The 13,382-nt window shown below is 43.7% G+C and overlaps 1 protein-coding gene across 1 annotated transcript in view; it reads left to right on the forward strand.

The window, feature by feature from the left end:
• abhd18 (abhydrolase domain containing 18) overlaps positions 1-13,382 on the forward strand; it is a 49,667-nt gene that overhangs the window by 18,578 nt on the left and 17,707 nt on the right. Inside the window, exons 6-8 of the mRNA XM_055647645.1 lie at positions 1,617-1,644; positions 9,943-10,081; positions 12,801-12,890. Of these exons, the coding sequence (XP_055503620.1) occupies positions 1,617-1,644; positions 9,943-10,081; positions 12,801-12,890 (257 nt within the window). The remainder of the gene's footprint in view (positions 1-1,616; positions 1,645-9,942; positions 10,082-12,800; positions 12,891-13,382) is intronic.

Below are 13,382 nucleotides of genomic sequence, written 5' to 3' on the forward strand. Positions count from 1 at the left end.
AGCTGCATCCTAATTAAATAGCTAGTGAATATCAGAGCAAAATAAATGACCCAAAGTAAGGCAATTCTTGAGACACATTGTTTATCTTGCCATAATTGTGGATGAGGTACTTGCTTGCATACATCTGTGTAAGTCCCAGTTAATAAGCAAATGATGGTTTAAATCATCAGTGTGATTTTTCACCCCGCCACCTGTGCTGTTCAGTACACATAAAGTCCACAAGAAAGTGTAGTTTGCCAGACCTTGTAACTCTGAGGCTGAAATATGTTTCTCAACCTGTGGCCCATTCAAATGATATTGGCTCCCAAATGGTAGTTGTAATAGTTATCTTTTGTATTTATTTGTTGGTTTGATCGATTTTTGGTGTGTGGGTGTGCTGCTTGGCTTTCTAAATGTAATGTCAATATTTTGACCACTTTTTTGGTGTCCCAACTGCCTGTCAATGTTAGATATTCACAAACGTAATGGGCCTAACCAAACTGACATCTTCAAAAGCCCCAAAATCTGTGGGGTGGTTTCTGTGAAGGTGCAGGTGGCCAATAACCTTGTTTGTTATGGCTTGGTTCATTTTCTTCTAGAGGGAATTATGCCCATGCTATTCTTTTTGACTTGGAAAAAAATATATATCTATTTATTTTAGTAGTAGAACCTCCCCTGAATCAGATCCTGAATCCTGAATAGTAACCTGATGAATTTAGTATAACATTGGAGAATGGAACTCTTGCAATTTTATTCACTATGTTTGCTTCTGTTCAAAAGATATTCATCTTTTCTGGGCTAAGCCTTCACCTAAATAGATGGCCATCTTGCAGCACAAAGGTTACACAAAAAAGCTGGAGAAACTCAGCGGGTGCAGCAGCATCTATGGAGCGAAGGAAATAGGCAACGTTTCGGGCCGAAAGCCTTCTTCAGACCCCATGGCTTGCAGCACAAAGTCTCAGTTGAAAGCTTCTAAGAAAGGAATTGAATTTCATGCCATGGTACTCACATGCACCATCCATTAATTGGGCGTTTAGTTTTGGGCTAACCTGAATAATTAAGATAGTCGATATTTTAAGTGCGATACATAACAAAAGGAGAAAATATTAAAGTACCAAATCTCTAATTTGTTTTTAACTTCATAAACAATTAAATAAAGCTGTAGGCTATTTAAATAGCACTCAGCTCCAGTATACTTCAGTCTGTTTTTCAGAACACACTGAAAGCCACATTAATCCACAGAGTATTTGATCATCTGCGTTTACACTTTCCAGTAACCTTCAATTTGTTTACATTGGCATGCAAAATTGGGTGAAGCAGGCAGGTGCACATTTCTTTTGCAAATTAGTTAATCTATATATAGTGTTAGCTGTTTTTGATGTTCTCAGGAGCTACTTGTTACCAAGGAAAGGGGAGAAATTATTTTTCCATAATCCTGGGTGTGAACATCACATAAATTCATCTTTATTTTATCTGGAATTACTGTTTTAAAAAAAAAAATCCAAATAGCTAACTGCACTGTTTACTGTTACTAGTGGCAGTTCATGATATATAGGTATATTTTCAATATTTAACGCTGTAGATGTTGCTGTATTTGTAAACATGATATTGGCTATTTTTCTTAACGGCATTATTACATGGCTACAGGAAACCTAAAGATCAAATGTAAGTAGGATCTAATGATCAAATATAAATACTTTAGTAAGGTGTCTTCCAATCATTCATTTTTGTTATGAGAAATGCTGGGCTGTTTGTATTGTGGATTAATTTCTATTTCAGCTCCTTTATTTTTTTGATGTTCATCAGCCTACAGCTCATAATTTTGTAGATTTCCTTGATTATTTTTAAATCAATCCTAATATACTGTATTTTGTGATCAGGCTTGTCCCCAGGATTCATTTTTATCTACCTTTTATAAATGTCCAGGAGCTTTTTGAAAAATCATAGCACTTTTACCAGTCTGTCAAGGATAACCTCTCAAATCCTAGAGGAGAAAGCAGCACGTGTGTCTTTACATGTTTTTTTTAAACTGTTTCTCTTGTTGATTCCTCTCCACATGATTTCACTCTCGTCTCACTGAAGGAAAGTTAGCAGCTCTGGATACAGATTGTATTTGCATTGCATGCCTTATCCTGTCAAGAAATACCGAACTGGGGCAAAGTCTAAAGGGCCTGTCCCTCTTGCGTGTCCTTGGCACGCAAATTACACGACCTTGTGGTCGCGTTGAACCGTGACGGTCCCGCGAAGGTCGCGCGCGACTTCATTCGCCCGCACAGCTGTCTGGAGCGCGTGACATCATTTGAAGATGGACACAAAGCTGGAGTAACTCAGCTGGACCGGCAGTATCTCTGGAGAGAAGGAATGGATGATGTTTCGTGTCGAGACTTCTTCAGTCTGAAAGAAGGGTCTTGACCCGAAACGTCACCCATTGCTTCTCTCCAGAGATGCTGCCGGTCCCGCTGAGTTACTCCAGCATTTTGTGTCTATCTTCAATTTTCTTGGCCCCGCTCTGGGAGTAGAAGTGGGGGCGGATCCGGACCGCAACGGCCGTGAGCCCCAGGCCGAGTTCGGCGATCGTTTGCCTGCTTCTGCTGCTGTTGGAGGTGAGACGTTGCGTCGTGCCAGGGTCTTGGGCCTGTCCCACTTTGGCCGTCAGTTCCGCGACAGGCCGTTGGTGCGCAAAGATTTTGTTCACTACAAAAATTTCGGAGCCCCGCGCGATGTCGCGCACAACTACATACCCCTCCGCGCTTCTCAGTGGGACCGGCCCCGCGCGGCCATACGATGCCCGTGCACCTCAACGCGACCACGAGGTCGCGTAATTTGCGTGCCAAGGACACGTAAGTGGGACAGGCCCTTAAAGAACAAAATTTGACGTATTACACTACATCACAAGGAAAAACGTCCTGCCACAGGGCTTTTTTTTGCAATGGAAATTGTTGAAAGTCCTGACACGTGTAACAAAATAAACAAGATAACACTGGATAAACTGCTAGTTGATTATTCTCAAAAGATTACAGCACTGAAGAGGGTTACACACATGATGAAGGCAAAACATTGGAGAGATTTGAGTGGATAGAATTTTAAAACTGGATTGCTGAATCATGAGGAACCAACAATTAGTAAGCACGGGGAGATGATTGAATGAGACTTGTTATGGGTTGTGATAAAGGCCAGATTATTTTGGATAAATTCAAACTGAATGTCAAATATAAGGTTATAAGAAATATAACCATTTCTCCTTGCAACTTGCCTGGAGCTTTTAACATAGTTGACTAAAGGGCCTGTCCCACTTACGTGTCCTTGGCACGCAAATTACGCGACCTCGTGGTCGCGTTGAGGCGCACGGGCATCGTATGGCCGCGCGGGGCCGGTCCCACTGAGAAGCGCGGAGGGGGTATGTAGTTGTGCGCGACATCGCGCGGGGCTCCGAAATTTTTGTAGTGAACGAAATCTTCGCGCGCCAACGGCCTGTCGCGTAACTGACGGCCAAAGTGGGACAGGCCCAAGACCCTGGCGTGACGCAACGTCTCACCTCCAACAGCAGCAGAAGCCGGCAAACGATCGCCGAACTCGGCCTGGGGCTCACGGCCGTTGCGGTCCGGATCCGCCCCCACTTCTACTCCCAGAGCGGGGCCAAGAAAATTGAAGATGGACACAAAATGCTGGAGTAACTCAGCGGGACCGGCAGCATCTCTGGAGAGAAGCAATGGGTGACGTTTCGGGTCAAGACCCTTCTTTCAGACTGAAGAAGAGTCTCGACATGAAACATCACCCATTCCTTCTCTCCGTAGATGCTGCCGGTCCCGCTGAGTTACTCCAGCATTTTGAGTCCATCTTCAATTGACGTCACGCGCTCCAGACGGCTGGGCGGTCGAATGAAGTCGCGCGCGATCTTCGCGGGACCTTCGCGGCTCAACGCGACCACGAGGTCGCGTAATTAGCGTGCCAAGGTCACCTAAGTGGGACAGGCCCTTACATCTTCTGCCTCTCACCTCTCCTTGGTTGCCCATCTCTGAGACAAGGCTCGTCTGGATCCATGTTTATAAAGTCATAACCAAAGAACCACTTACAATGATTTCTCTTGTAATTCATGTCCATTGCTACTAAAGACTACTACTTGTAATGTTGCAACATTTATCCCATGTGAGTAAATTGCTAACACACATGTTCTGATAGCATCCTAGTTAAATTCACCACAACCTCTTCATTTTCTATATGTTATTACTGTGCTTGTCTAACATCCAGTCCTGAATGAGCAAGAATTTTTTCCAATCATTACTGGGAAGGCCAAACCCCTTTGCTCCCTAGTTCCTATCATAAGCTTTGTTTTGTGGATTGGTAGAATCTTTCTCCAAGGGTGGAATTGACCAGTAAATAATTGAAAAAATAAATTGACAAGTAACAGCTTTAAGGCGGAGAGGGGGAAAGTTTAAAGGAGATGAGCAGGGCAAGTTTGGAACCATACTGTGAGGGGTGGTGGTGGAAGCAGATAAGTTAGCGGTGTTTAAGAGGCTTTTAGCCAGGCATATGAATATGCAGGGAATGGAAGGATATGGATCATTTGCAGCCTTTAGTTTGGCACGGATATTGTGGGTCAAAGAGCCTGTTCTTGTACTGCATTGTACTTCATTCCTTCCTGATTGTTATCTGAGACTGAACCAGGTTGGTTCCAACCTTGGTGTCATATCTGATCGGGAGTTAGGCTTCTGGTTATATATTTGTGTCATTGTGAATGTTGCCTGATTTCATCTGCTTTATATTGTCCAGTCACGGGTTACCTTATGGCCTGGAGACTAAAACTGAGAAACCACCACAACGGCCTTTCACCTGAACAGCAAGAAGCTCAACGCCGTCACCCTCAATGGGTCACCCCTACCCTACAACTCATTTCCTACATACCTTGGGGTGAAACTAGATCGGCAGCTGACCTACAAGCAACTCCTTGAAGCTCTCCGTGCTAAAGTCTCGACGCGGAACAACCTCCTACGTTGCTTGGCTGGATCGTCATGTGGGCGCCAGGACATCTACCCTCCGAACCAGTGCTCTTGCACTCGTGTACAGCACCACTGAGTACACCGCCCCAGCATGGTGCCGCAGCGCTCATATTAGCACGCTAGACGCCATCCTCAACGACACCATGCGGATCATCACCGGCTGTCTACGTCCTACTCCGACGGTCAGTGCTTGCTGGTATCGCACCCGCCAAGCTTCGTAGAGAGTACTTCACTCACAGATTGATGTGCATCGGACGCTAAACATCCTCTGCATCACCTCGCCCAGGACTCACAGCAACTGGCACCTCAACGCCCCCTTCTCCCGTCACGCAGCGACCCTCTGTGGCTTCGTTTCAACACACTAGGAGCATGGAGAACCAGCTGGGAACAGACTTCACAACCTCCGCAATTCACTGTTGCACTGTTGCACCTGAACACCACAGCCCCACCCGACTCGGACCTGCCCTGCAAAGAGTGGGTCGCCCTGAATTGGCTCCATACAGGGGCCGGCCGGTTCAACACCAACATGCATCACTGGGGGCTGCATTCATCACTAGCCTGTGTGTGTGGAGCAGACCAGCAAACAGCACAGCATGTAATTTTCGACTGCTGCCCTCCTACCCACCCCCCCCCCCCCCCCCCCCCCCCCCCCCCCCCCCCCCCCCCCCCCCCCCCCCCGGGGGAGTCAGGGTCACCAGGAGTGTAATCCTGGAAGAGAGTTGGAATCTGTATTGGAGAGAATAAACACATCTAGTGCACACAACTCGTGTCCGATTAGTTTTTGGCTAGACTCCTGCGAGTCCCCGCTACAGAGGCATAATATAAATTGTTATAATGTATTAGCCAAAATAGATACGTGGCAGGTTGTAGAAATAGCCAGTGATGCGCTGTACAAAAATCATTTTAAAATTGACATTGAAAACGCAGGAAATTTACTGAGAAGTATAAACACGAGACTAATTAGGGGGCTTTTGCTATTCCAATGAAAGTTGAGATAAATATAGCATCAAGGACAGAGAGAATGAAAAGTTTCTAAAATATGTGCACAAGATAATTTTGTAGAGCAGCATGATTCTCTTCCGAAGAGGAAGGAGGCTTTGTTGCATCTGTGTTGGGGATTGAGATGGACCAAAGATACCAAGTTCCTGCAGCATAGCATTTGGGAGATAATAATTATAATGTCATAAGGATTAGGTTACCTTTAGAGAAGAAAATCGAAAGAATAATTGCGGGAAGGCCAATATCAATGGGATAAGTTAATATGACACAAATAAATGGGAATCAAAAATTGACTGGCAAATCGGTAATAGAACAATGGGATATCTTTTAAAGAGGAAATGGGCTGGGTGTGATTGAGACACTTTCCCATACAGAGATCAGGAACTTCAGACATTTAGCTCTCCATGGATAATGAAAGGGGTAAAGAGGAAGATTTTTTAAGGCTGTGTGATTGTTGGGGTTTAAGTACTAGTTATAATCTGACTAATTTTACAAAATGTGTGGGGGTGAGAGTGAAAATTAAAATAAAAGAAGAAAAAAAAGTGTGAGACGAGATCAGCTACCAACATTTCATCAGCCCCTCTCCAGGGAAGAAGGTGCTCTACAGCAATAGGGTGATTTCACCAAAGGTCAAATGAGCGTAGATCCCCCCTCACGTGACCGAAAATTTTAACTGGAGGACATCTCTCAGTTTGGTACATGTAAGTGAATGGGGAAACACGCACTTTCCCACCCGTTAAAAACATGGAAAACGGCCGATTTTTGAGCTGAAATTTTCTGTGCTAGTCGGGGTGACCGTGAAGCACAGCGACCTAAATTTTCAGGCAAAAAAAAAGATAGAAAGTGAGGTAATTACAAGAGGGAACTGAAGGTAGAAAGCGGCGGAAGTGAACAGCTGACAATTGCCGTGGTGATTTTAAGATCCAAAATATCGGGAATTATCGCGTTTGCTCGCTGAATTTCATCAAAAGTAAGTTAATAATGCCTTACTTTTGATGAAATTCAGCGAGCAAACGCGATAATTCCCGATATTTTGGATCTTAAAATCACCACGGCAATTGTCAGCTGTTCACTTCCACCGCTTTCTACCTTCAGTTCCCTCTTGTAATTACCTCACTTTCTATCTCTTTTTTTGCCTGACAATTTAGGTCGCTGTGCTTCAAGGTCACCCCGACTAGCACAGAAAATTTCAGCTCAAAAATCGGCCGTTTTCCATGTTTTTAACGGGTGGGAAAGTGCGTGTTTCCCCATTCACTTACATGTACCAAACTGAGAGATGTCCTCCAGTTAAAATTTTCGGTCACGTGAGGGGGGATCTACGCTCATTTGACCTTTGGTGAAATCACCCTATAGCAAAGGAGGAGATAATGCAAACCGGAATATATTTTAAAAAGTTGATAGCAGAGAGATATTAGAAAAATTGGCTGAATTTTAACGAACAAGCCAGGTTTAAACAGGATGCATCCTAGATTTTGAGGGAAAGGGAGACATTTTTGAGCCACTGCCTGTGTCCTTCAAATGTTCTTCAATCCAGGGTGATGCCAGTAGACTGGAGAGTAACACATGTTAATCCCTTCAAAAAATGAAGGGGGATATCAGCAACTACAGGTCAATCAATTTAATCTTGGTGGTGGCAAATGAAATAACTATGGCAAGTTAACATAGATTAGTGAAGGCAAATCATGTTTAACCAATTTGATAGCATTTTTTGATAAGGTGCTGGATAAAGTTGACGAGGGTAATTAAATTGATGTGGTGTGCATGCACTTTGAAAAGATGATGTCCCATGTAAGTTTATCAAGTTGAAGCACATAGATAGCATGGATATGAATGTGCCTAAATACAGGCAGCACAGAGTAATGGTGATTGATTAATTTTCAGATTGGAGAAAGGTGAATAGGTGCCTTGTTTTATAATAATGGCTTCGGCCAGAATTTCAAACCATGTACTTCAATACTTGTCTTTCTAAATGCATGCATTTCAATACTTGCCATTCTAAAAAGAGTGCAAGAGCAAAGGGGCGAGTGGGTATGTGTGTGTGTGCGCACTAATCGTTGAAAATGGCAGGCCATGTTGAGAAAGATGACCAATTCTAGTCTTTTAGTAGAGACATTGAGTATAAAAGCAAGGAAGATTTGTTGAAACATTGTGACATTGCATTAAATTGTGGTCACTATGTTATGAGAAGGATGTGTAGATATTAGAGTGCAAAAAGGATGTGCAAGGGATGATGTCAGGAATAAGGGTCTACTGTTTGAAGGATAGATTAGAGTGACTGAGTTATTTGAAGAGAAGGCTGAAGGTATTTGATAAAAGTACATCAAATTATGTCTGGACAAACTGGAGTAGAATATGTTCCCTTTGGTGGAGGGTCAAGAACTGAAGGTCTCGAGTATAGAATAATGGAATAGAATTAACAACGGCAGGAGGATAAATTGTGGGCTGGGAGACCACTTATCCGGTAATCATTTTACGTAATGCCAAGGAGAATAAATTGATAAATCAGGATTAGTTGTATCGAGTTTTGAGGGCCTTCGGATTGCGGAAGTGCATTGCGTTAGTATAACCTTGATTAATAGAAATAATGTGTTCAAGAAGGAACTGCAGAGGCTGGAAGATCGAAGGTACACAAAAATGCATTTTTGTGTACCTTTAATAGAAATAATATTTGTTTAAACAGAATTGTCTAAAATGCACAAAGGTCTGTTAATAATTGCCTTTCTCTGTTTAATTTTTTTACTGATTGTGAAACTTCAACTTGGAAACTAAGATAATTAAAGGCATGCCATACTGAAGCTCTACTGCAAACATTCATTACTAATTTAAGCAATTATTGGTAGGCAAACATGATTTCTTGAGAATTTCAGTTAAAAAATTGAAGTTCTGAGTGCTCGTGGTGTATAATTTGGTGATTTAATGAAGGGCGTTAAATTTTGAACTGGACAAATGTAAATGACTGAAATCCCATATTAACTTTGTGTCGAAGTCACGTGGAACAGATTTATAATCTTGCATCCCTCCCACTTTCTATATTGTTTTCTCCAAGTATTTAACCAAAAAATAGATGGCACGACTCATTAGATCTGGGTTTTAAGATATTTGAGATAACCATCCATTAGTCATTTAATATGTGCCCTATAATCAAGGAAAAATATTCAACAGCAAGAAAATCTTCTTATTATAGACCTGTAATTAAACATATTACAAAGTTGAAAGTCAGACCAAAATTATGTTGCCATGGACATGTTTTGGTCCATGTCCATATATGTGGTTGGTAATTGTTTCCTCCATTTTGCTATTTAATTATTGTTTTCCTGAGGCACCGTGTGCAGTAGATGCCCTCCAAGGCAGGTAGCTGTAACCAAATAATCTTCTGCGCCCTGTGGACGACACGCTGAAGAGCTCTCCTCTCCGCCTCCGTGCAGCTGAGATACCACACAGAGATGCCATACGTTAATATGCTCTCTGTGGTGCAGCGATAGAAGGTAGTCAGCAGCTGTTGGGGCAGACCAATCTTTTTCAAGCTTTCATTGACCAGCGCAGCGGTGTTGGTGGACCATGTGAGGTCCTCCGAGATGTGTGTGCCCAGATACTTAAAGCTGGACACTCTCTCCACACTGTCCCCGTAGATGGAGATTGGGGCGTATTCCCCATTTTGTGTCCTCATGAAGTCGATAATCAGCTCCTTGGTCTTGGAGGTGTTTAGGGACAAGTTGTTACGTGAGCATCAGTCCGCCAGGTTCTGCTCTGTAGTTTGTTTCATCACTGTTGATGATCAGCCCGATCACCATTGTACTAACCCTACGGGAAATGAAAATTGCCTATTAATACGAGTATACTAACATATTGCACTCTGGAAATATGTGTTTTGGTGATGATGATATGTACTTAAGTAAATAGTTTTGAGTAAGAAATTCAACGTCACTGTTTAAAAGTCATGTTTTTCACTCCTTTGTTTTCTGGTTAGGAGGTCAAGTTTAAGGAACGTTACAGATCTTTTTGTGATGGGAGGAGCTCTGGTTTTGGAGTCAGCAGCTCTTCTTCACTGGTTGGAGAGAGGGGGCTATGGACCTTTGGGAATGACGGGGATATCAATGGGAGGTCACGTAAGTTTGAATTTGTTTAGAAGAAAATATTGTAGATTGTGTATATTCAAATAATAATGTTCTGGGTAGATAAAATGATGAAAGTAATGACCTAAAATTCTGCAAGACTACATAGAAACATAGAAATTAGGTGCAGGAGTAGGCCATTCGGCCCTTCGAGCCTGCACCGCCATTCAATATGATCATGGCTGATCATCCAACTCAGTATCCCGTACCTGCCTTCTCTCCATACCCCCTGATCCCCTTAGCCACAAGGGCCACATCTAACTCCTTCTTAAATATAGCCAATGAACTGGCCTCGATTACCCTCTGCGGCAGAGAGTTCCAGAGATTCACCACTCTCTGTGTGAAAAAGGTTCTTCTCATCTCGGTTTTAAAGGATTTCCCCCTTATCCTTAAGCTGTGACCCCTTGTCCTGGACTTCCCCAACATCGGGAACAATCTTCCTGCATCTAGCCTGTCCAACCCCTTAAGAATTTTGTAAGTTTCTATAAGATCCCCTTTCAATCTCCTAAATTCTAGAGAGTATAAACCAAGTCTATCCAGTCTTTCTTCATAAGACAATCCTGACATCCCAAGAATCAGTCTGGTGAACCGTCTCTGCACTCCCTCTATGGCAAGTGATAGCGGCCTTTGATAGGAGGATTGGATCAGCATATCTGTGGTTACAAATGCGAATCCTAGCTCGTTACTGCTACTGAGTTAGAAAATATCTTTCAGGGCTGCAGAACATTCTGGGGGGGGGGGGGGGGGGGGGGGGGGGGAGGGGGGGGAGATGAACAGCTGGGGTCATGATACGTGTTAGTACAATCCACATAGGTTTGTTTGGGAAACAAAGGGGACCTACAAGCTGAATGGTAGGAGCTGGGGAATACGTTTCAAAAGTAGCTCCTCAAATTTGGTAACTTCAGGGCTATTCCTGTGCTCTGTGGAGATAGATAGGGTAAGTGTGTGCCTAAACAGGTGTTGCAGCAGGGTTTGAAATTTCCCAGGCATTGAAACCACTTCTGGGAAGCTGGAATCTATAAACTGGACTGGGACCATTAACCTTGTGGGGTGTTAATTAGTGCTGAAGACACACGAGACTGCAGAAGCTGGAATCTTGGCAAGTGCTTACGCTCCAAAACAGTAGCCACACTGGAAAATAGTATCAATTAAAAAGAGTAAAAAGAAAAGCAATTTAATGATGAGCAGCTTTAATTTTTATGTTAATTAGGCTAATTAGAAGAAAACAACAATAGGGTTGTGGGGAGGTATTTTCTGGTTGACAATTCATAATCAGTAGGATGTCGCAGATTTCAATGCTTGTTCTGCAACTGTTTGTAATATATATGATTGAGAGAAAAGAAGAAAATACATAGAAATTGTACGAGTGAGCTTGACTTAGAGTCATTTAGTTTTGTTTTATAAAATACAGGAAATTATGTTGAATTGGTGAGATATATATATACACACACACACACACACATACATATATAATGTGTATATATATAATGTGTGTGTGTATATATATAGCGTCACACACTAACTATCCCCGCCTCCCCCCACCGCACACACGCTAATTACCCCCCTTGATATTATATTAATATTATTAATTATAGTCCCTTCCCCTGCCTCCAGCGGGGGCAGCAGAGAGAATGGGGAATTTTGTAAAAACATTAATATCTCTGTCATATTTCATCAACGGGAAAAATACTCGGCACACATGTGGCGGAGGGGCTCTGAGCGAGGTGGCCAAAAATGACGGCCGTAGGTGGCGGCGTTCTCTCGGAAATCGCAGCACAGATCGCCAAAACCGGTCAAGAACAGAGTTTTAGTAATATAGATATGTGTGTGTACGCATATGTGTATGTATATATGTGTGTGTTTAATTGCTATAATAAAGTTTAAAATTTTCCTGGGGTGAGTAAAGAAACATTCAAATTCCATCTTGGACAAAGATGATCTATGGTTACTTCACCTCTTCCAATAGGTATGTTGTATTTTTAAATAGAACTAGACAAAGTGGGACCTGTTGGGTCCCGTTCCTCCAATGCAATATTCCACCACTCACCCATAGCCCCCAACTGCGCTGGCGCGGCTGAGGGGTTCCCGATGTGACGCCAGAGATCCCTGATTGTGACACGAGTCACGGCAACCCTCCCCCAACTGCGCCTCGCCATCCCTCTTTCTACCCCTATCCTCCTCCATTCCCCTTCATCCCCCAGAACTCCCTCTCCCTCCTCTTCATCCTCCCTCTTCTTCCCCCTGTCCTCCTCCCCTCCCCACTCCCTCCCTCACCTCTCCCTTCCTCTCCCTTCCTCTCCCTTCCTCTCCCCTCCCTCCTCTCCCTTCCTCTCCCCTTCCTCTCCCTTCCTCTCCCTTCCTCTCCCTTCCCCCTCCTTTCCCCTAGTCTCAGTCACTTCCTCCCTCCCTCCCTCTATAACCTGCACCCCCTCCTCTCCCACTCTCCCTCCTCACCTCCCCCACTTTCCCCTCCCTCTCCCTCCCTACTCCTCCTCTCAATCCCCCCCACTCTCCCTCCTCGCCTCCCCAGGATCTTGAAATAAACCACTGCCGGCCACGTTTTCTCCAGCGATGAAGTTGTACTTGAGGCGGGGGGCTGGCGGGGGAGCATCCTGGAGCTGGGAGAGGGGGAGGGAGAGGCCGAGGGTACCCGGCTGCTAGAGTACATTGATTTACATTATTAGCAGTGACACACTAAATATTTTGTTCATAGATGGCATCATTAGCTGCAACTAACTGGCCCAAGCCCATACCACTTATACCCTGTCTATCTTGGTCGACAGCTTCAGGAGTGTTTACTACAGTGAGTATTGTATTGTGTTTCACCATTTTATTGCATCTGAAGAAATACTTGAATGGTGTATGAATTTAATGGAAGTTTTCTAAAGTTGTTCCATCCGCCATCTGTGAAACTGTTCCATCCTTGGTCCACTTTCCCAGTTGATTTAGATCATGTAACAAGCTTACTTAACCACCTTCACTGCCTACTAACTACACTACCAATGTTGGTGTTATCCTCGAGCTTAATAACCATGGCAACTACATTTTCATTTCATTTCATTGCCGAACAACAAGGGACCCAGCAGCAATCCCTGAGGTCCTCCAATCTGAATAACAACCGTCCTCTACTGCACTCTAACTCCTACCAACTAACCAATTTTGTATCCAATTGGCTAGCTCACCGTGGATCCGATGTGATCTAACCTTTTAGACCACTGTGCCATGTGGGAGGTCAAGAGCCTTGCTAAAGTTCACGTAGACCACATCAACAGCCCTGTTCTCATCAATCCTCTTG

Source organism: Leucoraja erinacea, chromosome 1, assembly GCF_028641065.1.
Source record: "Leucoraja erinacea ecotype New England chromosome 1, Leri_hhj_1, whole genome shotgun sequence".
NCBI classification, from domain to species: domain Eukaryota; kingdom Metazoa; phylum Chordata; class Chondrichthyes; order Rajiformes; family Rajidae; genus Leucoraja; species Leucoraja erinaceus.